General features: G+C 32.2%; 2 protein-coding genes across 4 annotated transcripts in view; one reads left to right on the top strand and one right to left on the bottom strand.

Annotated features, from left to right (window-relative positions):
• The window catches only part of LOC117216808 (peptide-N(4)-(N-acetyl-beta-glucosaminyl)asparagine amidase), a 53424-nt gene extending 36078 nt beyond the window's left edge, over window positions 1–17346 (top strand). Inside the window, exons 3-9 of one of the 2 annotated variants that reach the window (XM_033463855.1) lie at window positions 12809–12939; window positions 14039–14307; window positions 14669–14964; window positions 15037–15267; window positions 15556–15730; window positions 15899–16318; window positions 16408–17346. In XM_033463855.1, the coding sequence (XP_033319746.1) occupies window positions 14086–14307; window positions 14669–14964; window positions 15037–15267; window positions 15556–15730; window positions 15899–16318; window positions 16408–16980 (1917 nt within the window). In that variant the 5' untranslated portion in view covers window positions 12809–12939; window positions 14039–14085 and the 3' untranslated portion in view covers window positions 16981–17346. Of the gene's footprint in view, window positions 1–12808; window positions 12940–13960; window positions 14308–14668; window positions 14965–15036; window positions 15268–15555; window positions 15731–15898; window positions 16319–16407 lie in introns of those variants that run through there. The other variant, XM_033463856.1, reaches the window with a different exon arrangement.
• Window positions 17347–17473: 127 nt separating this feature from the next.
• On the bottom strand, window positions 17474–24466 carry LOC117216805 (ubiquitin carboxyl-terminal hydrolase 8-like). Of its 2 annotated transcripts, XM_033463845.1 has the most exons (12): window positions 24277–24466; window positions 23163–23518; window positions 22658–23022; window positions 21707–22589; window positions 21399–21568; window positions 21195–21333; window positions 20963–21112; window positions 19843–20079; window positions 19504–19608; window positions 19203–19409; window positions 18775–19133; window positions 17474–18428 (listed from the first exon to the last, which is right to left on the bottom strand). In XM_033463845.1, exons 2-12 carry the CDS (start codon window positions 23421–23423, stop codon window positions 18314–18316), a joined length of 2991 nt encoding a protein of 996 aa, XP_033319736.1. In that variant the 5' UTR covers window positions 23424–23518; window positions 24277–24466; the 3' UTR covers window positions 17474–18313. The 2 variants fall into 2 exon arrangements, with proteins under 2 accessions (XP_033319736.1, XP_033319737.1); XM_033463846.1 differs by lacking the exon at window positions 24277–24466 and having other exon boundaries at window positions 23117–23239.
• Between the last annotated feature and the right edge of the window lie 429 nt (window positions 24467–24895).

Genomic DNA, 24895 nt, shown 5'->3' on the forward strand with positions numbered 1-24895 from the left:
CCTCGAAAATTCCCTTTGTTTCATACATACTTGTCGAAGGTAGCAGGGGCTGCGCGCTACACTGGTCGAAAGTATAGCGTTCGGAACAAAAACGCATCGGCACGCTCCAAGTGTTCCATAGAAGCGTAAGAAATATTTTTCCAAAGGATTTCATCCGCTGTAAAAGTTTGCGCATTATTTCTCGGCTTTCTGCCGTCCACGAGAAAAGTAGAAGATAGAAAAGAGAGAGGGAGAGAGAGAGAGAGAGAGAAAGAGAGAGAAAGCGGATTTTATCCGAGACTCGGTCATGTGCAACAAAGGGGTATTGATATGGACCGTGCTTGTGAAACGGGCCAATAGCTGTGGCCGCCATTGTCACCCGCGGCCAGATCTATACCGAAGATATCTGCTGTATTCTTCCAACTACAAATTCTCCTGGTCAACCTTTTTTTTTCTTCCCCTTTTCTTCCGCCACTATCGTCACAACGTATCTTTGCACTTTCTACCAGGGCAGACCGAGCTTGGCAATACGTCGATTCCAACAGTGGAACATTAAACGCGCATAAAAGCCACCCCGAGAACAAAGCGCTCTCCATTCGATTTCTTATTACGAAAATTCACTCAGCCTCATTGTTCGATGGTTTCTGTTCGCGTATCGGTAAATGATTACGTTATTGAATCTGTCTGATTAATGTGGTCTCTTTCGAACTATCGTTCGATCATTGTTTTCATCTGTTTCTTTTTCTATCGTTTTGTTGTTGGTTGTATAGTTGTTCACACACCTTGTGATGGAAGTAGGTCGTTCGCGTTAAAAATCTAATTCTTTTGGTTGGCTAAATTTAGTTGACTAAATAATTTGAAAAAAATTTTAGGAAGTTTGTTAATATGTCTTTAGTGTGTCGTAAAATTGTTTGTTAAATGAAATGTTTGAAACTTTAAAGGTCGGTCTTCTTGCATTTCATTGTGAAAGTGGGTCGTTTATTTTCCTATTCATTTTTTTCATTGTTCTGACCTTTCGAAAAATCTCAACAAATTTTGGTATATCAACGTGTTATACAGTAGTTCTTTCGATTGTTTTGAAACATTTTTTTGGTGAAAGTAAACCATGAAATTCAACCGAATGATGCGTATCCAATATTGAATAATAAAATAATAATGGAACGAATAAATTAAGAAACAGTAGAGTTAATCACTTTTACTTCTAAAACCTTAACAAATTTGTTTCTGCGGATTGTCATAATTTCTAGTAAAAATAAATATTTTCTTTCCTAAGAAATTAAATTCTAATAACGTATCTGAATAATGAAATTGTTAACAAAATTTAATTGTTAACAGAATGTAAAATTGATCAATTTGATATCTAATAGATTCATATATATCTTCTTCCAAAATGTTAAGGTCTTTGGTATATTTGTGGATCCAGTTCGAAACAACTGATTAATTACTCCGATACGGATGAAATATTTCGTCATCGTGTGAGAATAATTCAGAGTACGTCGAATCTAATAACCGGTATGAATGATCAGTCCGGTAAATCTGTTATCTGTATCAAGGATCGTGAATTATCATAACGAAATCCGTGCAGAAGTGGATGTTGTTATGTCCGTGACACGATATTCAAATGATGAACAGATTGTAGGTCAGCGTTGAATATTTTATGAGTTGTTTGGATGGTGAAGTTGAATTTATTGCATAAACTCCACACGACCACCGAGCTTGCGACATGATACTTGATGGTAAGGTGATAATACGGTTCGTTACGTTCTACGGAATTTATAACAGTTCCCCTTCATTCCCAGCGACTTTTCGTTCGGAATAATAATTAAATGACTTTGTTCTCTCTTCCTCGCTGGATTAAATATTCAGAATAACAATTCGATAATGAATAATGAAAATTCGTGAAATTTTCAAATCTGTTCAATGATTCAATATTTGTCATTCCATCGCCTTTATACAATATGCTGATTTTCTCGTTGAAGAATTTCTCGCTTGAACTTCAACATTTTTCCCCCTTCCTTTTTTCCTTTCTTTTTTTTTTTTTTTTAGTTCCGATACTTTAGTGAAGTGGACGAAAGTTCCATTAAAATTTCATGGTTACGTGTGCAAGGAGGATTGATCGATTCGAACACCTTCTAAGTAAAGTTTCGCATAATCGACGGCTCTTCGTGTAACGTATACTCTTTAAAAGCTAAAGTACGAAACTTTATTTCGAAGAATATTTTTCTTCGAAATTCTTATTTCAGAGTTTTATTTTATAAGATAATGGAACGAGGAGGGTGGTACATTGTGAACATTTATAATATATAGGATAATAATGCCTGGTAATTTAAAATTTAGGTTCCTCAAAAAATAAAATATATAATTTTATTCGTAGTCCCTTTTATTTCTTCTCTTCTACTCTTTTATTTTATATTAATTTTTAGTTCGAAAAGTAGGATTTCAAAGTTGTAAGAATTTCTAAATTAGAGAATTATACAGCGCTTGGTAATTTAATACATGTAATTTAATTTTTAATTTATACAATATTTTTCTACTCGCAATTGTTATTATCCATTAAAAAATAGAACTTCAAACCTGCAAATGATAGAAATCCATAAAACAGTGAATAATATAATGTCTGATAATATAAAATAATTTGTATCTACGTCCATCTGTATACTAAAATATCATAAAATATTTGACCTCGTTTGCCCCAGTAATTCAATATAGCTGACCTATACTACTTATAACTGAAACTTGGCTTTCTTAGGATATAAAAAGAATACCATTAATTTGAAAAATAAAAATCTATTACAAAAATATGACATAATTTATTACACGAAATACAATATCGCAAAAATTGTTGCAAAGTGAATACTATTAATATATAATTTAAACTGAAAAAAAGCTACTTTTTAACTGGAAATTTTTTTTATACTCACGGTATATGGATACATGGACATATAATTTTTAAGTGACACATTAAACTTATAGAGGGTTAAATAAATGTTACGACAGATCGCGAAATTTATTTGTGAATTATGAGCATGAAATAAAACGCTACATATATAAAATGACAATATTATGGCACTCTGTCAGTAATTCGAGCAAGTAAATTCGTAGAAAGCTTCTCAACGGATCCATGTCTCGCTGTTCGATGTTTCCCCCTGTAATCTTCTTTGAACTTGCCCCTCAATGTCCCATTCCTTCCCTCCACTTTTCTTCCCGAGGAATCACTAGAAGGTTTCATCTTCCATTCCGTTATAGTTTCGTCGCTCGAGTGCTTTTTATTTCGTACGTACGCGACAAATCTTCTTTCCTCTTCCCTTCAATATTTTCCCTTCCCCCCTCCCTTTTCTGTACTCACCTAGGCTTCACCATCAACCTTTCATCTCTTTTGGAACCTTTTTTAAATCTCGTAGCGCGCGATAAACATATACATTGTACATAACTACGCAGTCTGAACATTTTTTAAAAAGTTAATATTTTTTGTATTTGTAAGGAAATATTTTAAATGGAAAATTTATTCTCTTCGTTAAAACTTTTTTATAAAGTACTTTCTTCAGGCAATGAACTCTTTACAAAAGTTAGTTTTAAAGAAATTAAGATTCTTCATCCAAATTGTCTGGAAACGTGAAATTTTTTGCTTAATGATAGTGATGTTTTTAAGCAATTAACCTTTCGCTGTATAATTACTTTCCTAATTTATCTTTAGATAACTAATTTTATCGAAACACTCAACATGTATTATTTCTTCTTTTTATTGAGAAAACAAAGTTCAGAAATATCTTTTGACATCTAAATTATTTGATTTTTCAAACGCTTTTAAAACTGATTTCTTTTTGATAAAAAATTTCTTCTTCCTTCAGACTACTTCCATTTTTACAAACCATGAAAATTTTGGGAAACTCTCGTACTACATACGTTTTCCTAGTTTATGAATCAAAAAGAATTTTTTATTTTGAACATTCCAGTTCGCACAGGGAATGGCGACTAGCTATCAATATTCCAGTAGAAGAGATTTTTTTAGATACAGCAAACTTCACCATTTCGTAACATTATTTTTCTTTTATTGAGAAATAAAGCTAAAAGTCAAATGCTACCTGAAAAAATCAGAAATTTTTCTTTTGAAACTGCAACAAATGCTCTTCCATAAAAAGGACACTTCCAATTTGGCTTTTTGTTATGGAGGAGGTGAAAGTGTTTCTCATGTGAAAATAAATCGAAAATATAAAATGCAATTAACATAAGTGGTACTTCCTTTCCACATTTCACATTCTACGTTATTTATTTCGTACAGATCTGAACAGGTTCGGATCATTTCCGAATCAGTTAGTCAGACATCGGTGTATCCAACGTTCGGAAATTCGATTTCGATCGGTTCCAATTTCAGCGGACTAGTCGACGTGTAAAATCATGATTTCCAAATTTCTTGGTTCAACCTCTTGACACAATTGCACCGACTGAATATGAAGTAAGTACGAGTACCATTGACTCCTAAAAATCCTATTTCTCTCTTCGTTTTAAAATTCAACCACCAGTAACGAAAAAAAAAAAAAAAAAAGAAAAAGATGATATAAGACGAAAAATCTGCACTTTTATTAACTCCATCCGCATCCATTAGATTGACTCCCTTGCTGGCCTTTCTTTCAATGAGAACCATAGAATGATCCTCATTCCGATAGGATTACTTCAGCAGTTGAACGACAGGGCGCGCGTCGAGCGGCGATTTTTATCTATGGTCGAAGTTTCCAGGTGCCGGTTGACAGGGCATTAAGCAGCAGATAAAAAAACAGAGGTTAGGAAAAATCTATTTACGAGAAAATGGATTCGTTTATTACCAGAGATTACGTAAAACCTATTACGACGAAGACCGAGGAAAGAGGTTATCCATGACTATGGATCTCTGCTCCACGAACTGTAAATAACTTGATTGCGAATGCCGACCGTTCGACAAAAGATACGTTTAAGTGATATCCAATTTAGCCCTACTAAGGAATTTTCCTTTTTACTCTGGCCTAACCTCTTTTCTATAAATTCAGTCCTGAATATAGATTCGAACTCTTCTCTTCTTTTCCTTTTTTTAAGTTCATTGCCAAATTTTGTATGTATTGTATGCATAGTTTAATATCTACTGCAACAGTAGAAAACGCTTAAATAATTTACAAAAAAACTTGTTTTTATCTTTTCATAGACTATGCAAAGATAATAGAGATTCGAACGTAATTTCATCAAAACTATCACTCTGCAAACTTTTGGAATGCCTGAAGATTTAATGTACGCAGATAATCATTTAGAATAGAGCATACTTCATCGATTTCTAGGGCAGGCACGGATTGGGGGAGGGGGGCTAGAGTAGCTATAGACCCAAACCTCGCAATAAAAAAAGTACATTTTATTTTTATAGCGAATTTAAAAAAAAGATAAAAAGTAATTGAATATAAGAGAAATGTTATTCCATATTTATTTCGTTATTATTTCAGTTATAATTCACAAAAACTTAAAAATTATGATAGTTACCTAATTATTTTCGAAATTTACTTCACTTCCTGTAAATGTTCTAACACGAACAAGGGTGTACGTTATACACGAAGTGAAATTTAGTATTATGCTTGGATAGGTAGTATCATGTTGAGGTTAGGAATATTTAGGTTATGAAAACAAAATGGATAGCGTAATTGGAGAGAGTGACTGATCATTGGTAGTTATGAAGCTTCGAATATAATCTCAATCCTAATTAAGCAAATATGTCTAACCTATAGCCCAACTGTAAATTTTATGGAGATATAATGGAAATATTGGTATTTCATAAATGTGAATACAGTTTGATGATGATCATAAATGTAAATAATTTTTAAAGAATAGAATAACATCGTTGACTTTTTGATTTATTTTATACTCTGTATTGTACCCAATTACGTGTGATGTTTCCCCTCAAACAAAATTTTGATTATAAACAATCAAACAATTCTTTTTTTAATTTCACCAACCAGAACATCAAAAATTAACCATATAATCACATTTTGCATAATTATAGACAACCGAAATTCACGATACGCGAACTATCGATAATAAGGCCAAATGTCTTAAGAACTGACGAGACCTCATGGTGAAAAGTTTCGAAAAAGCAAATCGCAAAAAAAGGGGCGAAAACCGAAAAAATAAAGGAGGAAGAAGAAGACGATTTTTACGCTACAAGTTCGTCGTGTTTGAGTAAAAAAGACATTTTTTCTCCTTCATTTAATGATCTTTCCGTGACGTTACTACAGTCTCGAAGTAGTTCTCGATGCGGACTCGTGGCCCTAATAAACGCCATTCAAAAACTCTGGTGAAAGAGGCGCGTCGATGGGGGGGACAGAGTAGGGGTGAAAGGAAGAAGAGTGAAAAATAAAACGCAGAGTAAAGCAACGTCTTTTCAACCATGCTCGAATAAAAAGATTTAATGAGCTTATTATACGCGAATTAACGTACACTAATAACGCGTTCTCCGGTGCCTCTCGACACTCTGCTGAACACTCGGTTAACGATTTCCTCTAGGAGAGGGGAGGAACACGAGTTGTGGTTTTATTTGCATATCGACCTATCAGAGCTATCTAAAAGCGACGTCACCTTTGATGCTTCTAACGGCCCTGTGCACGGCAGATTATGCGTCAAACGGTAACGATATTTGACAGGGTGAATGCGATTTCCGGAGACGACGACGGGATTCCTTAAGGCTGTCCAAAATGGCGCACATTCTGAAAACATAGTCCCGTTAGGTACAAAGTAACGTGACTCTAGGTTCTCTCAAATTTTCTTAATGTGTTATCGCATTATTCAGGACAATATCACTTATGATAAATGTTTTATTAATTAATTTAGTCGTTGACAGTTTCTATTACATTTTTTAACCGTTGAAGATAAAAAGATACATCAACTAGAGCATAGAAAGATATGTAGTATCATTTTAAAAGATGTAAATGATATTGTAAAAATGTTATAGAACATATTATTCCGTTACCCGTTATGAAAAATAAAGAAAGATGCATCGATTAGAAATTGGAGCATAAAGGCATAACATAACCCCATTTAGAAGTATGCCAATTACCTCGAAATCTTAAAGAAGAATAATTCTAAAGGAAAAATATCACGAATCATAATATTCCTCGCTTTAAACTACCCTATTTTGCCCTGACGTAATTCTCGCACTAACAGAGGTAACAAAAATTCCTATTAAGGAATCCATGACAAATGAAACACCCAATACATTTCAATAAGCAGAACACCATTACTAGCCGGTCTAAAAACATAACCTCTATAAGGAAACTTCTAGTTACATCGTTACCATGACAAATTAAGGATGCTAACGATGATTGGATCGGAAACACGTCTCTCCAATCTAACCTGTTTACGCCGGGCTGGTGTCGGAGGCCCGCTTTTTCGAGGCAAATCAGCGTCTTGTCGATCGACGTCGAACGTGCTGTAAGCAACGTTTGAGATGCAAAACAACGTTTCAGCATTAACGACCGTGTGTACACGTGTATCCGGCACGTGTGCAAAACGAACGAGAATGTCCCGTGTATGGGTCAAGAGAGACGAAAGAGAGAGAGAGAGAGAGAGAGGGAAAGTGAGATGGAGGGATGAGATGGGACGTTTGGCGTACAATAGAGGCGTGGATATTGAAAATTTATCGGAGGCAGAATAAGTGGATGAACCTTGGCCAAGGCTATTTGTCGGAAATTGAAATTTATCGAATTTTCGGCGCATGTCGAGCGGAGGCGGCGTTCTCGAATTTTCCCGCCGCTGCCAAAGCTTTAACACTCAATGACATGTGAAACATCGAGTGATCGTTTTAAACTTACTGATTTCTAGAGGCCGCTCTTCAGGTGCTCGAGTATCGTTCGACGCGTCGAACGTTTTTCGGAGAGAAAAATATTCAGAAGGGTTCTTTAACGTGATTACGTGAAGATCGCGGGAAAAGCATCTGGTAATGTTGATATCTTTTTTTATTTTAACTCATTTTTCTGTTAAATTCCACTCAAACCTTTTTATCGTTTTATCACATTTGACTTCTGCACCGTCACTGGTTGAAACGTCTTATCCAATATTCGTTCATTTTTCAAGATATATTCAAATATTTGAAGTTCCCTAGGTTTCTTTTTTTTCATGCAAAGTGATATTATATTAAAGTGATAAAGTAATATGACGTTACCGTAATTCGGCTTTAATATCCAAAATAAGTAATACTAACATGTATAGGGAAAAGTTGTTCAGAATGTTGACCTTGACGACGTATTTCAAAGTCATTGAATAGATGATTACCGATAAAATTAATTTCTTTTTTCAACTCAATTTCGAAATGGTAGATAAGACATCTTAATGAAGAGGCATAATGTGATCTTCAGACTCATTGATGTTTTAATAAATTGTATTTAATATTTTAATAAGAATCTCGCTTCGCCAAAAATGTTCAATAAAATTGCACGTACCTTCACACAAGCCTATGGCTTGTTGGAGAAAGGACCGCGTAGGAAAGAGGAACAGCAAGCAACAACGAGGCTTCTTTCTGGCGCATAATACTCTTGGTCGCATCCGCGGCTCCAACAATGAGGATCGATAATTCGAAAGGCTCGAGTAGCCATGCCGTTGAAAAAGATTCGCCCAGGCTAACGGAAATCTTGCAGCCAGCGAACGAAGAAACACACCAAGACGGTGCAATCTCGTATTTCAAAGGATTCCACGACAATTCAGCCTTCCCGCGAGAGCTTTGTTATCGCTTTGCCTCTCTGCGGGTACCTGTCCGCTTTCGTCGCTTTTCCACCAGATATTCTAGGTCAACGTTGCTCAAACTATGATCCTCGTCCTCTATCAACCGAAGTGAAATAAAGTTTTCTTTTAAGAAACGATCATTTTCTTCATCACGTGATCGATGTTTTCACTTAATTCCCCGTGTTTTTAATTCACGTTCTACGTTAACGAGCTACTAAATAGGATAACATATTAGATTACTTGAAACGAAAATATTTTCATAAGATAAGATAAAATATCTTTATTCCGGTAACGCTTAATTTATGTAAGCGTTAAATAAAAAGAATACCGAATTAGTTTTAAAATAAGATATTCACCATAACGTGACATAAAGTGAAGTATCTTTATGTTAGTAAAACAGAATTTTTAGTTTACGGTTCGAAATTTAAATTTTCAATTCAAATTGCTGTGCATTGTCCTTCCTTCGTAAAGGCGGAGAAAAGGAAGGTTTCATTATCAATTATTCAGGAGCTTTTATTACTAATTCTATTATTTATTCATGGAAATGAATTGTTTTATTGCGTAAAAGAAGTTTCATATGATTTGCTTATATAAATATGTATTTGAAAAAATGTGCTGTGAAAGTTGTTGGAGAAATTTAAATTTGCCATTCGGAAAAGATCAAAGAAGACCTCTAGACAACTTGTTTCATTGTATAAATTGACCACTCGGAATCTAACCGGTTATAATTGGTTAATTATAACAATGATTGGTTTAAACAATTTTTATCGTCGAAAAACATTGTTACATCGGTGTTTGCTTAACAAAATTACATATGTCAATTTTAATGATCAGCTGGTAATTTAATTATTGATAGTAAATTTGATTATTGATAGTATAAATAGCGAAGAAGACCCGTCAAGTAGTATGACTCAACGTTTGTAAAGACATACGCCACCAATAGCAGAATATCTATCTATATTTCTTGCACATTATAAAAGAAAGACTAGTTCACATTATATTTCCAAAATTTGATTGTCAATCAACGAAATAACAAGAATAATATTGCTAGAATCAGTTTCCTTCTCCTCTTCATTCTTGTCTGATTTTATGTATTATTATCTTGAAATTAATAGTAAAGAAGAAGAGAATAAATTGATAAAAAAAGACAAGATAGTAATAGAAACTTCCTGTACATTAACAAATCTTGGGATATCGAGGATTTATCTGAAAGGAATTATCAAACACAATAGAATATAAAATCAATATCCCACTAACCAATGAAATAACCATGATAATACTATCGGAATCTACTTTTCCTTTTGGTCTTTCTATCTTCGACGATAATGTGATTTAATTAAAGCAGAATTAAAACTGATCGCCGGGATTACGTTTCACAGAACATTTATAAATGTTATTTAGAATCTTTCGCGTGGCTTTTTTTTCAATAAAACCGCCCACGCTCGAAACGGAAACCGATTAACGATACGACGGGAAGGGAACTTTACGAGCCGTTGAAATATTGCTTTCTAAAAGCAATATTGTTCCTGAACTCTATACTCTGTAAAACTTTATCCATTATTTCATTTGCCGTATTTAACGGCGAAGCAGCGTAACGTTTCGCGATTACCTTGACTGACCGTCATAACATCGATCTATATATCGAAAACTTGTTATACCATGGAAGAATTATTTTTCTGTAACGTTCAACGTTAAGATTATTCTTTAATGGCGTGAACAAATTTTTTTCCAGTTGAAAATTATATAAAAGTTCGTTACTTCGACTGATTCATTCATTTACTGTGCCCCTCGCGTCCTTCGTCTTCAGAATTAATTTGCCTTTCGATGTGAAATCGGTGCGACGATAAAAAGATCGATATAATGAGAAAAGAAAGTGAAATTTCTGTAAATAATTAAATTCGAAGATTGAGGTTAGGTTGGGGTTAGGTTTTCTATATTCTATTCTTCTACAAGTAAAAGATATTATAAACAATTAACTCTTTCGTTAGCATCATTTAAAAGAAAAATCGCTGTTCGCAATTAAAATTTCAAATTTTCAATGTGTTACATAATACGACACATATATTTTTACATATATAACAATGAAAAAATGCAAGTAGACATTCCAAGAATTAGAATGCGTCGCACGTGTGACGCATGGTAGCGAAAATTAATTAAATTTGCAATAGTAACGAATAAACAGAGAATGTATAGTCTATTCATATCTTTACGAACGTGATAAAGAAAAAAAAAAAATGGATCTGTATTGAAAGATATTATCTCAAGTCCTGTATGTCAGATTTTTCTATATTTTTTTAATTTTATGTACATTTTTACATTTTTAAATTTCCCGCAAACGCATCAACTATATTCGACGTTCCAGTAATAACCGATCGAAGATCTTTCAAAAATACATGAACGAACTTATTACCTAACCTAATATGGTTTTCAAGATTTAATTATAGAAAGTGGTTTTTAATGACGTGGAAAATTTTCCATTTTTCCAACGACTCTCTGTGAAAACACTTTTGATCTTGGATTGAATAGACTCGTCGTTCTATTCGATTACGAGAGACGCGACGCTTCGAAGAGTAAATATCTCGCGAAAGTTTCGCGAAATCAGCAAAATTGCACTGGGTGTACAAACATCTGTGCCGGTCCGCGCTCGGACATCGTGTTTGTCCATCAAGTTTATTTCCGTGTGAACTCGGTAATTTATTCCCGTGCACATTCAATTTCATAATTCCACCGCTGGGAATGTCCTCCGGTGACAAAAAAAGCCCGCGCGTTTTAAACCGGATATTGTCTTCAAACGTTTATGTACTTAACATCGTGACATGATACGAGAAGAACGAAATAAATTGCTATATAAATTGCGAAATAAATTTGAAGAAGCAGATAATTCGAATAATATCGTTTGTTTTACGTGATATTGTGATTAATTGATATTACATATTAAATTACTGGAAATCGTTTAATATTAAAAGTAACATTCAGTAATAATATTATTGCTACTATTAATGTCATTAACTTATTTTACTGCTATTATTAATATTATTATGCAATATTGTTATTAATTGATAATTATAATTAGTTTGTAAATGAAAGGGAGAAATAAATTGCGAGATAAATTCAAAGAAGCATATGATTACAATAATATCGTACATTTGAAATGATAATGAAATATTGTTATTAATGAATATTCAGTATTGAATTATTTAAAATAATTTAATATTAAAAAAAGTAAATAATGATTCAAATATCGTACGATTATCTCGTATGAAAATAAAATGAAGTATATTCATATTTGTTGGATGGTTCGAATTGAAGCATCGTTAATTTGTTAATTGACGTAGATAAATTGTAGGTTTATAAGAAACGAAAAAAAGAAAGCGAGAGGGATGTAGCATCGAAAAGTTGGCCGCCTTAAGAACGCGATGCTGGCAGCTGTACATAATCAAAAATGAAACAAAAGCAGTGCTCCACTTTCGACCGATTGTCCGGAGTTTGAAAGAAAGTAATGTTGTAGAAAATCAGGCCGTTATACGGCCCGTTAAAGTGAAACGCGAACTGCTTCATTCAAAAAATTGTATCTCTAATCTGTCAACTTTTACTCTTATCATAAATTAAAATACGCAGAACATCCTTTTGTTCATTCGATTGTTTTAGTCATTTTTTCAAATTTAATTTTTTCTTGTTTAAATCTTAACAAAGTTATAGAAAGGTCTAAATGAAGTAATTTAAAAAATATGTTAAAAGAATAGAAACTTTGTAGAAACTAACTGATATAAATTGGGGGTACAAAAAGAATTTAGAAAGAAACAATTGTTTACTACAGTCCAATTTTTTTCCTTGAAAATTGTATGATTTACTGAAAAAAAAAATTGGAAATGAACAACATTAGTATTTAATAAATTAAAAAATTTTAAGGGAAGTTACTTTCCCAAAATTTAATAAAATCTAATAAACCCTAAGATCTACGCTTTGGATATTTAGAATTTAGGAAATACACCCTATAAAGTAGTAAATCTGAAAGAATCACTTTCATGACAGTAAAGTTTGAGAATTGTCAGGATAGAAAATTTCAAGACTTTTGTCGTAACTTTGGAAATGATTTTTGCAGGCTTACCTTTACAACGAAGGAATTCGAGAGGCCGTTCCTATAACCTTCACGTTTACTGAGAACCGCCTTTGTACCATTAAGCAAGACCTCCCTCGTAATCTTGAGGTTTGATATAACCATATAGTCCATAGGTAAGTCGTTTTCCATAACCTACCATAACCTTAGGCTCTGGACAATCTTAACCTCCATAACTTTTAAATTTGATATCTCATAGTATAAGTATTTATTTAGAATTACAATATTCGAATGATTCGTTAATTTCCAAAAATTACTTATGTCTAAAACTTTGCTATTTATAAATAAATAAGAAAAAGTCACAAGAGATATTGTATTATATTGGAAATTTCTTTAATCTGATTCGAATCCATCGTGATACTGATAGGAATGTTACTTTTTATCTCGCAAATGGTACAGCTATACAATGTCCTTTTCATACAGATGTCATATACATTTCGAGTGCATTCTGAGTTGCATCGGCTATGCTTTTCTTATCTCGCCACCATTCTGCGACATCGTATACGATGCTCCTTAACGATATCAGTGGCATACAATAGCAGCGTTGGACGTTGTTTATAGACACGCCATTATATTTCAAACGGAATGGACTTTTACACTTTTAACAGGCTTCGTTTGAGAATAACGTATCGAATATAGTCGTGGAATTGTGGTTTTACCATGTATTATAATGGGACGTATGTTCCAGAGAATGTCATACGAAAGGATATCGTAAAACAATATACATACATATACTTAGGAGAATTGCAATAATTTGTTGCTATTAAATGAATAGATTAAATATATATATATATATATATATGTTATGAATTTCATAATTCACGCTTTTTCATTCATTTAATATAAAATGAAATAGATGCTTGCAACAAAGAAAAAAATTATTCTTTATACTTACTTATATATGTATCAATGAGTGGTAAGGAAGGGTACCTGTTATATCTTTAGAAGATAATTTACCTTCGTGTGATAAAATTATAAATATGTATGCATCTAATTGTCTTTTTTTATCATACTGAGGCATGATCATTTCTGATGAAAATTTGAATGCATGATTAGATATCTACTTATTGTTACTTCTAAAATACAAACATATAAAGACACGAATTATTTTGTTTTACCCGGTTTATGTCATTTCTCACAAAGAGCGCTACTAGACGATTAGCAACACCACTGAATGACTTGCATTCCAACTGCAATATCACATTTTTCCTCTAGACTTGCACGTGTCATCTTGTACTTGTGAAAATAAAGAAATCTCAACCATGGATGAAGATCTGTTACGATCCGTGTATTTGTTAAAAGAGAACGAAGAACAAATACGAAACGATGCTGAAAATGCATTGTTAACTGTTTGTCAAAACATTCTGTCCCATCCAAATGACAAAAAATATCGGGAAGTACGACTTGATCATCCTCTGGTTACTACAAAATTGCTACCTGCTCTTGGAGGCATCGAATGTTTGTTCGATATTGGCTTTGTCGAGGTAATTATACTTTAAGATTTTAAGATATTGTCATTGATTTTTATTTCATTGAATTTTTTTTCGTAAAGTACTGTAGTGACGTACTAACTGGTCAGAATTCTGCGTCGTTAATTGACCGTCACCATCCCCACTATCCCCACACTAGTTTGACTTTAATTCTTCAGTCCTTATAACTCAAATTATGATCCAATATAAGAAATTTCTTAAATTTTGGTAGTTATTTTAATAGTTAATTGTATAGTATATGTAGAATTCCTTTTTCCTATCTTCCTGGTATGGAGCCTGTCTTGTTAAATGATAAAATTTAATTTGATTTGTGACCAGTTAGTAAGGCACCATTAACATTCCTTTTTTTCAATAGACCACTGACTGCCTTTCATTGCCACAAGAAGCACCACTTTCGAAATTGCAATCTCTACAAAAATTGCTTAGTAAAAGCTCTTTTACCAAAACATCTGTTACTAAAGACCCAGCATTGTCTAATTTAATACCGCTAACATTCACAGTGGAAGAGAACAGGTTTTACAAATCTATTATAGACAACTTCCAAAAAGTTCTGCAATATGAAGATGCAAGCTTGCAAGAGAAAGCTAAAAAAGTAATACCCATTGTAGACCTTGAAATAGCTACTATGACTAGACTCAGACAACTGCACAAGTAATAATCAATTATTTAAAAATGATTATATTACTCTAAATTTGGTTTTGTTCATCAAATTTACTGTTGTAGGCATGTGAAACTGAATCAGATTGCTCCAGATAAAAGTGTTAAAAAACAATACAGTGAGGATGATATTGACGATGTTAAAGATATATTTCTCATGGAATTGTTACATTGGTTTAAATATAAATTCTTCACATGGGTCGATAGTCCAAAGTGTACTGCTTGTTTTTCAGATTGTAAATACCAGAACACAGTACCTCCAGATGATCCTAGATGTTCACAAATAGAGATACACAAGTAACTTGATATATTTTAATCCCAAGAATAATTGGAGAGTTTTTTGAAGAAAGGATTTGTAGGTCTATACTAAATATATAGATGTCGAATGTACGATTTAATTAAACTTTATAAATAGAAAAAGAGCAATATATATTCTTTAAGAGCCGTTATAATTCTCAATTCAAACATAGCTAATAAAAAGAAATTAGAATTAATTATGAAATTAAAACTTTCGATGCCCTTTTTTCAAAAAGTTCTGCGATTGTCGTTGGAATGTAGTTTAATAATTGTTAAATATCATTCCAGATGTACTAAATGTGGAACACGGGTGAAATTCCGTCGCTATATCGATCCGGAACCATTGTTAACTCTAAGACGCGGACGGTGCGGAGAATGGGTGAACGTGTTCACGCTTTTGTGTCGAACACTAGGATATGATGCAAGATGTGTATACGATGAAACAGATCACGTTTGGACAGAGGTGTGTAATGATCACTGACCTTGCGTAAATGGAAAATATGTGCAAAGGTACTCGTTAACTCATTGCAATATGGAAATCGGTCACACAAGGGTGTCCTCACAATTATGTTCATTAAAAAATTTACTTCATCAAAATAATTGAGTGATTGATAATATGTCAATAACTTAGGTATGGTCTATACACGAAAAAAGATGGATTCATCTAGATCCATGCGAGGATGTCATGGACAGGCCATTGATGTACGAAAAGGGCTGGAAAAAGAAACTAACTTATATAATAGCTTATTCAAAAGACGAGGTGCAAGATGTTACTTGGAGATATACACGTAATATACTAGGAGTGCTGAGAAGAAGAGATATCTCCTGTGAAAGTAAACTGATACAATTCATTGAATCATTGAACAAATATCGTCAATCTTCCCCGAGCTATAGTGCCACTCGTCGGCAATATGTGATAAAACGAAGACTTTTAGAACTTATAGAATTGATTCATGTGCCCAATAAACAAAATTCTGATGACAATGAGAGTTATGGAGGACGATCCACAGGTTCTTATGAGTGGAGATTAGCGCGAGGAGAAATTTCTGAGGTATGGAATCATTTTCTAATTAACATTAATTGATTCACATATGTATAAAACTCACAAGATGGAAGCTAATTCTTAATTAAATCTTTCAGTCGAAATCAAAAGTAAATTATTCTTGGGACATTTCGAACTACGGAGAGGCATTTCATTTGCAGTATTCTATCATTAACGACGTATATATGATAACAGATAATAGTGATAAGACATTAATGGATATATCTGGTTGGCAAAATGGAACGAACGAGATCGAAGGTGGAATGTTTCGTAAAGAGGAGCACGATTGGAAGGTTACCTATTTATCTCGTTCTCCAGGAGCTACTTCTGGCAAGGTAAAATGGTGCTTTGTAGTCACGAAACCAAACCTGTACGTGAGGACGTTTCATTTACAAGCTACCATAAAAACATTTCATGAAGCTAATGTATCGTGGGAGGTAGAAGCGATTTTTGACAATGCAAATCAAAATAAGTCTGTAATTTTACCTATTAGCGATGTTTCTAATTATCATACGGACCAATTGAAAGGAGCAGTGAAATTAATTCTCACGGTAACTGTTTCCGGTGGTCAAGGCAATTGCGCGTGGCAACACGCACAAATTTTTCGACAAAGTCTAGAAAGCAAAGACGATAAATCCTTAGTAATCAATATCGAACTAGAAAATCGGTAATTCTAGAATTGATTTGTATAATTTAATCGAAAAACCTCATGGTTTGTATAAACGCTTTTACTGAAGTTGTGCGGATTCTTTTAATAATGCTACATAAATGACATATTAAGTCTTAATGAATATGATCTTTATGGGAAGAATATATCAAGACCAATAAGTTTAGTTTTGAAATGAGTAAAAACATTCCATATTTAAAATTTCTTTTTTTTTTAATATACATACACGTTTAAATTATATTGTATAATTAGACGATAAGAAAAATTTCGACACTTGCATAATGCAATTGATAATGTTTATCCAATAAAATGATGAGATTAAATTGTTAACTTATACTGCAAATAAAAATGAGCTCTTGTGAATTCATAAGCTTGAAAGTTTTTATTTCATATACAAAATAAGCGAACTAGTGATGGCACTTTTTGGAGACATTCGTATCCGATAGATGTTACACAATTATTCAACAATAATTTTGTAAGCATTGATAATATATGAACACAGTATCTTCAAATATTTATTTTTTTTTCTCTTTTCTATACACATTCATCGAATGTCATATAAAAACAGTATTTTACAACTGTTTTATTATATAGTTGCTTACATGTGCTCCAAAAGTATTAATTTTTCTTATTACTTTTACTTTTCTTTGCATTTCTCATTACATATAATAATAATAAATCGTTGTGTCTTATTGAATTTGCAAATAAGTTGCAAAATGCTGACATAATACGTTGTCGAATTCACGCATCAAATACACAATCGCAACAAACTTTATGCTCTGAATAGTTTGTTTATCCTCGAAATAACACAAGAACGATGAACAAATGATTATAAATAACTTTATACAATGTGTAAATTAACAAAATTACAAGTTATCGATAATAAAATTATCACGTTGAATGAGGAACGTGTTGCATTCGTGTTTGAAGAATGCAAACTCGACGTAAAATATTTATATTATAACATATTAAGGTACTGAGTGTAACAACGTTACTGAAACACATAATCACAATAGAATACAGACTGCAATGCGTGCTAGATACAATTTTCTTTTATAATATATAATTTTTTTGCTTCACTAATTTCGCTATCACGTGATATAATTTCAATACTATCGAAATAATAAATTTCAGTTCAACGCTATTTATTTACATACTGTTAACGTATCCCAGCACCAATAAAGCCCATCATGACGTCGTAGTATTGTGTGCTTGTGTGTGTATACATTCGCATAAATAATAGACTTCATACATGTACATACAAAAAATATTCAATTATCTACATCGTCACAGAACATTCATGGCCTTAAGTAATAAGTCAGCTCTTTGTATTAATACTACATAATGTTGCTTGAGAAAGATGTATAAAATAAGAGATAGGCATTGGTGTTCTGAGACCTTACTTGATTCACCGTAACTTCCGTGACTGTTTGATCGTCGTATTTATACCACCTAAGAAGAAACCACACGATTAATGTTATTAATGTTATTAATTTTAATAATTAAAACGGCTATTACAGTAAGGAGGCAGTTCCACTTTTCAGAAAATTAATTAAAATCAAATAACTCCAAACGTACAATAAATTTACAATCAGTTAATATTCATAATAACAAACTTTTGGATTTTTTAATATGAAACCTATACCTTTCTTTTTCTTCCTTGTAATAAATACTTTGTGTGAATATTGTAGCTGCCTTATTACTACTCCAATTATCGTTTTGTTTCCGCCAAATTATCGCTTTGAAGCTCCATAAAGAATAAATATGAATATGAGGCTAAAGAAAAGTATTTACTTACTTATTTTGGGTCGCGTTTTTACAGAAGGCCGTATAATGGCCGCCTTCCATGGTCCCATAATGATTAGACATTGCATATAAACTGTAACTATAATTATAACTGCGAATATTCGAAATCGTAGCACTGTTACTATCCGCCACCAAATATGGTTTCAAATTGAAATCTGTGAGTGGAAAATCCACAGCAGTGTTTCGTTTCTCGAGCCATCCACCACTCTCGGCGAAACGATTTAAATGTATAACTATAATAGGCGCCAATTTCACGAAATCGAATTTCTTCGTAGCTTCTCGAGGTGTCTGGCACTTTGGACACTTCCATCCTACAACCTTCTGTCCACTTACAAATTTTAAAATGCAGTCCTATGAAATTAACGAACCTGTTTAATATACAGCAAAAAATTCATTTTAAATTAGAAAATGGAGGTTTACGTTTAATGTACACCGATTGGCATGAGGTAAAGACATCGTCAAGCTGTTGAAAATCTCATACGTGGTACTACTTTGCTTGCAAAAACTGCACGTGATAGTAGACCTTAATTGTCCAAAGAATAAGTCTGATATTATGGATTTTTGGGAATCCATCGCTTTATCCCAGGCTTTCTCGGCGACTGTCATTTCCAGAGGCACTTTACAATTCTATAAATACCAGAACAAAATTTTATAAACAATGAAAAATTTAACTTCCGTTAGATTTGATTTAGTATTTAATGGTAATAGGGTAAGATATTACCTTTTTTAGATCGTTATGCATCCAATCTAGAAGAAAAGTGAGGAACTCATGAGAGTCTTGTTGTTCGTAACTTTCAAATTGTAATTTGTATTGTCCCACGGCGATCTAACGATTATAATACACTTAGAGCATACATGAATCTAAAAGTACAGCATGCATAAATAAAAAGAGAAAATAAATATCACGCATTATAATATACAATTTTTTAAGTGCAAATTAATTACAGAAAGCGAATTTAAAAAATATAAAAAATTGAAGCTAGAGAGAGATAAAAGATTATATCTTTATACGAATATTTTTTATTGATTTATTTATATAGAAGAAATAAAAATATCAGACCTTAAGATCATGTGGCGATATACTCTTGTATTGACCTCTCCAGAGTGCTTTAATCACTTGAGCTACTTCTTCCACAACCTGGCCTTGCATATTGTTATCGTTATTGGTGTTTAGGTCATCGGCGTACAAATTGTCCATAAAGTATTTGGCTAAATGCGTGGTATTACTTAAGCACTGTATAATACTGTTCATGTAACAGGAGTTGCCTAAGTTCTTTAACCCTGTAATGCCTGGATACTGTAACACAGTAACAAGAAAGACACTATGCTAAATACTTTATTCTTCATTGGCACATATCTCTTTTTTAAATAAAATTATTTTTTAACAACTTCCTATATAACGAAAATTAAGAATTTTATTCTCTTCTATGTCTATTTTTATTGTTTTATAAAATTTTCAATGTTTATTACCTTTTTAAAATAATAAACATTGAAATTCGGTACAAATTTTCTAGACGAATTTACCATCTTTCGTTTACACGTTATTTGTTAATAAATTATTTATTACATGATTTACTACATATTTTAAGACGAGACCGATCATAATTAATTATTCTATATTATAATCTTGCTAATTCTAATGTATTCGACACTCATTCGCGTGATCGTGGAGTTTAATTGAAGTTCTGTTAATGAACTTCGCCATAGTAGCATTTGGTGACGATAGTCAGACATATACTGATACATATCTGTGACGCGTTGCTTCGAGAAGATTTAACTAAATTGGATTTAGAAGCCTTGAAGGTAGAAAATGTTTTTGTGCTCACGTGTTTATTTGTCACATAGAAACGAAAAATCACGCGATTTTATTCTATTATGAAGTTTTAAATTGTATTTTTTTCATTCTATCTTCTCTAACGAGTAGTATATTTTTATGCATTAATATAACAAAACAATAATTAATATAGAGTTTAATTGTATTTCATAAATTGTATACTTAGTATGTCTTATTCTGATTTATCCACGTGGACAGTAAACACGTGGCTGTCAGCAATTATAATCGTCAATGGAATCTCATACAAAACAACGTGTGGTAATGAATGTCAACTAATGTTGCTTTAAACATTTTTTTATGTTACTTCCACGTTTTTTAAACTTTTTAATGATGTGTTGATACTTACAACACTTCCATGAACAGGTGTCATTCTTTCTTCACGATTCGCCCAACTCAAATGGGACATTTTATTATCGCCATAAGTCCCATTATGATTGTACGACGAGACTTGTGGCTTCGAGCTTCTGTCTACTTGCGGTGCTTTACGATCCGTCAACTGAGCGATTTATAAAAAGAAACTTTCTTTAAGTTATCGAGTTTTTAAATTAAATCTTCTTTTGTAAACTAATTGTAGATACCTGTAATAAGTTTGGACTGGAGTACGAACGCTCTAAATTTCCTCCCATTGATGTACTATCCATTTTCAGAGGTTCCTTATGGATATTATTTTCATTCTCTTTTATCGATAATTCTTTGTAATTATTTTTCATAGATATTCTATTGGCATAAAGATGTATAATTAATAAATGAAATAACTTTTAATATTATATTTGTGTACTCACTCTCGTAATTTTTTTCGTTCCGCAGAAGTATCTTTCATTCGCCGTTTCAGTAAAGCTAGGGTGAACTCGAGATTGCCCTTTTCGTTTTCCTCTGTAGGATTAAATTTAATTGATTCCATTTTTCCATAATATTTGGTAAGTTCATCTTCGATTTTCTTATATTCTTTTTGCTGTAAAGAAACCCATTACATTTTTAGTATGTAATCATCATATAAAAGACTGGTTATATGTCACTATTAGTTTTATCAGTTGTAACTGTTTATTAGGTATATAACAATCATAATTTGTTATTTAAGCATATTCAATACCTTATCTTCCAATTTAGAGTGCAAAGCCTTTACATTACTGTGAATATATTCCTCCTCATTCGAACCTTTGTACTTAATATCATGTTGCATGTACAAAGTGCGTTCTTGTTCTAAGATTTCTTGATCCAAGTCCTGCTTATTCTTTGCCAACTCATTTAACTGTTTCATTAACTTCAAAACTATTTTTGATTCTGAATTAGAAATGTCTAAGGAAACTGGTTTGCTACTTCTATCTACTATTGGTTTCGTGTCATTCTTCCTAATAATATTCGATGTTCTCTTATGCTGAAGATTCAACGAATTATTATCGTAGTGTCGTGAACTCGTGTTGCTTTTGGGAACTTTATCTACTTCAATAGAACTATTCATAAAATTCTTAGAGCGCATAGTAATATTGTTACTTATTTCTGGGTCCATGTGTTTGTACCACATTTTATCATTCGTAATGCTACCTTTCGACGCGATTTCGTTCTTATTTACTGGCTTTAATTTAATTAGTTTATTTTCACGTGACTTAATAATATTTTCTTCCTCGTCTAAATGTATTAATTCAGGGTACTCTATGTTATCTAATATTTCGTCTGCAATGTCGTGTAAACTAGGCTCTACAATATTAGGATTTGTTGTAAATGCTGGATAACGAGTTAACCATTCTGCGTAACCACCATCCAAAATTGTAATTCTTTTATATTTTATACCAGGATCCCAATCTTCTAAAATTTTCCTTAGTATATTTAAGTGGTTTTCAGGCGTCAATGTTTTGCTCGATGTATCCCAATCGGTCAGGATTATAACATCGACATATTGCGCTGCCCTATGTTTAAACAGGTCTAGAGATTTCTTATCTTGGCGAAGATATTCTTCAAAATACGTTGTTAATTTGCTAAAATATAAGATTTATTATTAAAAAAGATTCATTTTAGAGTAATATAGAGAATAATGTTTACCTACCCAGGTTTTATTATGGTATTAGGAATATTAACAGATTTGTCAGATAATATTCTTGAAGCTTCATATTTCAACTTAGGTCTGATATCAATGATCAAATATCTACTATCCGCTTTTTGTATTAATTGAAATAGTTGATCACAGTTTATAATTTCTTCATTATCACTGACCAATGGATCTCTGGTTGGTGTCTCAGGTAACTTTATAGGACCATCAACAGAAGTCATAAAAGCATCTATTCCTCTTTCGTTATCTACATCCATTTTTTCTACATTAATCTTCTCCAATGTCGTCTCTTTCAACTGCAGTTTGTATCGTGCATCTAATCTTTGATTCAAGTCTGCAAGTAGTTTTTTTACTTCATTGATCTGCAAGACACATTCACAATGTTTTATTTGCTCCGATCAATTGTCCCAAATCTATTTTAACATATAACACCTAAAAACTTTACATTCGGAATACCTTTATTTGTGAATGATAAGTTTAATAAAGCATAGCCACTCCCCACCTGTTTGATATGCATATTCAAGAATGTTCTGTCATCTCTATATTCTCGAGTGGTTTTCAACCAATCAATGCAGTTCATCCATCTTTTTAACATGATATACTGCTTCTCCTCCTCTCCTTGTAACTTGGCATTCTCAGCCAGATTATACATATCAGGGAGCCTTTTGTAAATATCTGAGGGCTTTTTCCCAGTGTAATTGATTCTGGTCTTTTGCTGTAGATCTTTTATGCTACTATATTGTAAAGATACTTTTTTAGACATTTTGACTACTTCCACTGTTACAAACCTCAGATTTAATTTGTATAGTGTAGTAAACACTATCGTATATAGTATCTTCTATATATCTATATAGTATCCTAAAAAATAAAGAAAATCATTTAATGTATTATGACTACACTATTGAACTAAGATTATGACTACATTGTTGTTGTTTATGCAAATTCATATTATTATACTGTTTGTAACAAAATTTAAGGAAAATGCAGGAGTTACATATTTATATACAATTAAAATTTTATTAAGTAGTACAGACTGTTTCTTTTGACCACTTTTTGCTACTTATTTGTTTAAAATGTTTTGCATGGTTTTAAAGTATTCTTCTAATATCTTATCATTAAATATATGGATTTGTAAAAGTTAGAATAAATGATATATCAAATAAATGAAACTGCTGGAGTTAAATACTTTAATAAGTAATGAGATAAAGCATTCTTAATGATACACACGAGGTAACATATTATTTTATCGAAATTTCTAATTTTGGAAAAGCTACAAACTTCCTGAACAATCTAACACATAAATAAATATCGTAACAAGTACTTTATATTGGATATTCTCAAATTTTCTTTCAAATTTATACATACATATGTACTCTGTATATTTTTATAACTTCTAATTTTCCAAAAATGCATAAACAGCTCCAGTCTAATTATAAAAAATAAAATATTTTAGAAAATAGTACATTTTATAAATAAAATAATACACTTTAAAACAAATAATTATACTATGATAAAAATATTTATACGAGACCATAAATTCTGTTGGAAATATATGACCTATTAAACTGGAATAATTGGTAAAGAAACCACTAATGTAATTGAAATTGGTTATGCACCTTTTCATCATTACAGTCCATGATCCAAATGAATATGATATTATTCACGATGCCATCGAAAAAACGGTGTGGTGCGACATTTCTGTTTATCAATAGAAATGTCAAAATTCAATAAACACTTTGAACGTCAACAAAATTTTCTACTTGAACGATGTTACTACCTCTCTGCTACATCCTAGTAACGTGACGTTTTTGTGCCAACATCAGCGCTCTCTCGCGGACTTTACATGAAAAACATTCGATATTTTTCGTATTATATTTTACTGTATTATATTTATATTTGTATTGTATATATAAGAAACGTTTACATCAAACGTGCGAATTTTATTTCTCCCCTACTGTAGTACAATTTAATCAGATTTAATAAAATTAAAGATGGTTTAACATGCACAGACTCCGTGTACTTATATGGAACCATTTTCAATCGTATTGTTTCGATTGCTTAAAAGTATAATTAAATATGAGAAATAAATTGTTCTTTTTTTGTACTGATTAATTTTAATAAATCGAAATAGTTTAACAGCAATTTATAATTTTCCCCCTCTCCCTCCTCCTTCCTTGCCGGCCAATTCTAACACCGTTCGTATATCTGTCCTTATCGCACAATATTGCTCTCTTC

The sequence above is a fragment of the Bombus bifarius genome, unplaced genomic scaffold (genome assembly GCF_011952205.1).
Source record: "Bombus bifarius isolate JDL3187 unplaced genomic scaffold, Bbif_JDL3187 scf7180000007973, whole genome shotgun sequence".
Taxonomy (NCBI): Eukaryota; Metazoa; Arthropoda; class Insecta; order Hymenoptera; family Apidae; genus Bombus; species Bombus bifarius.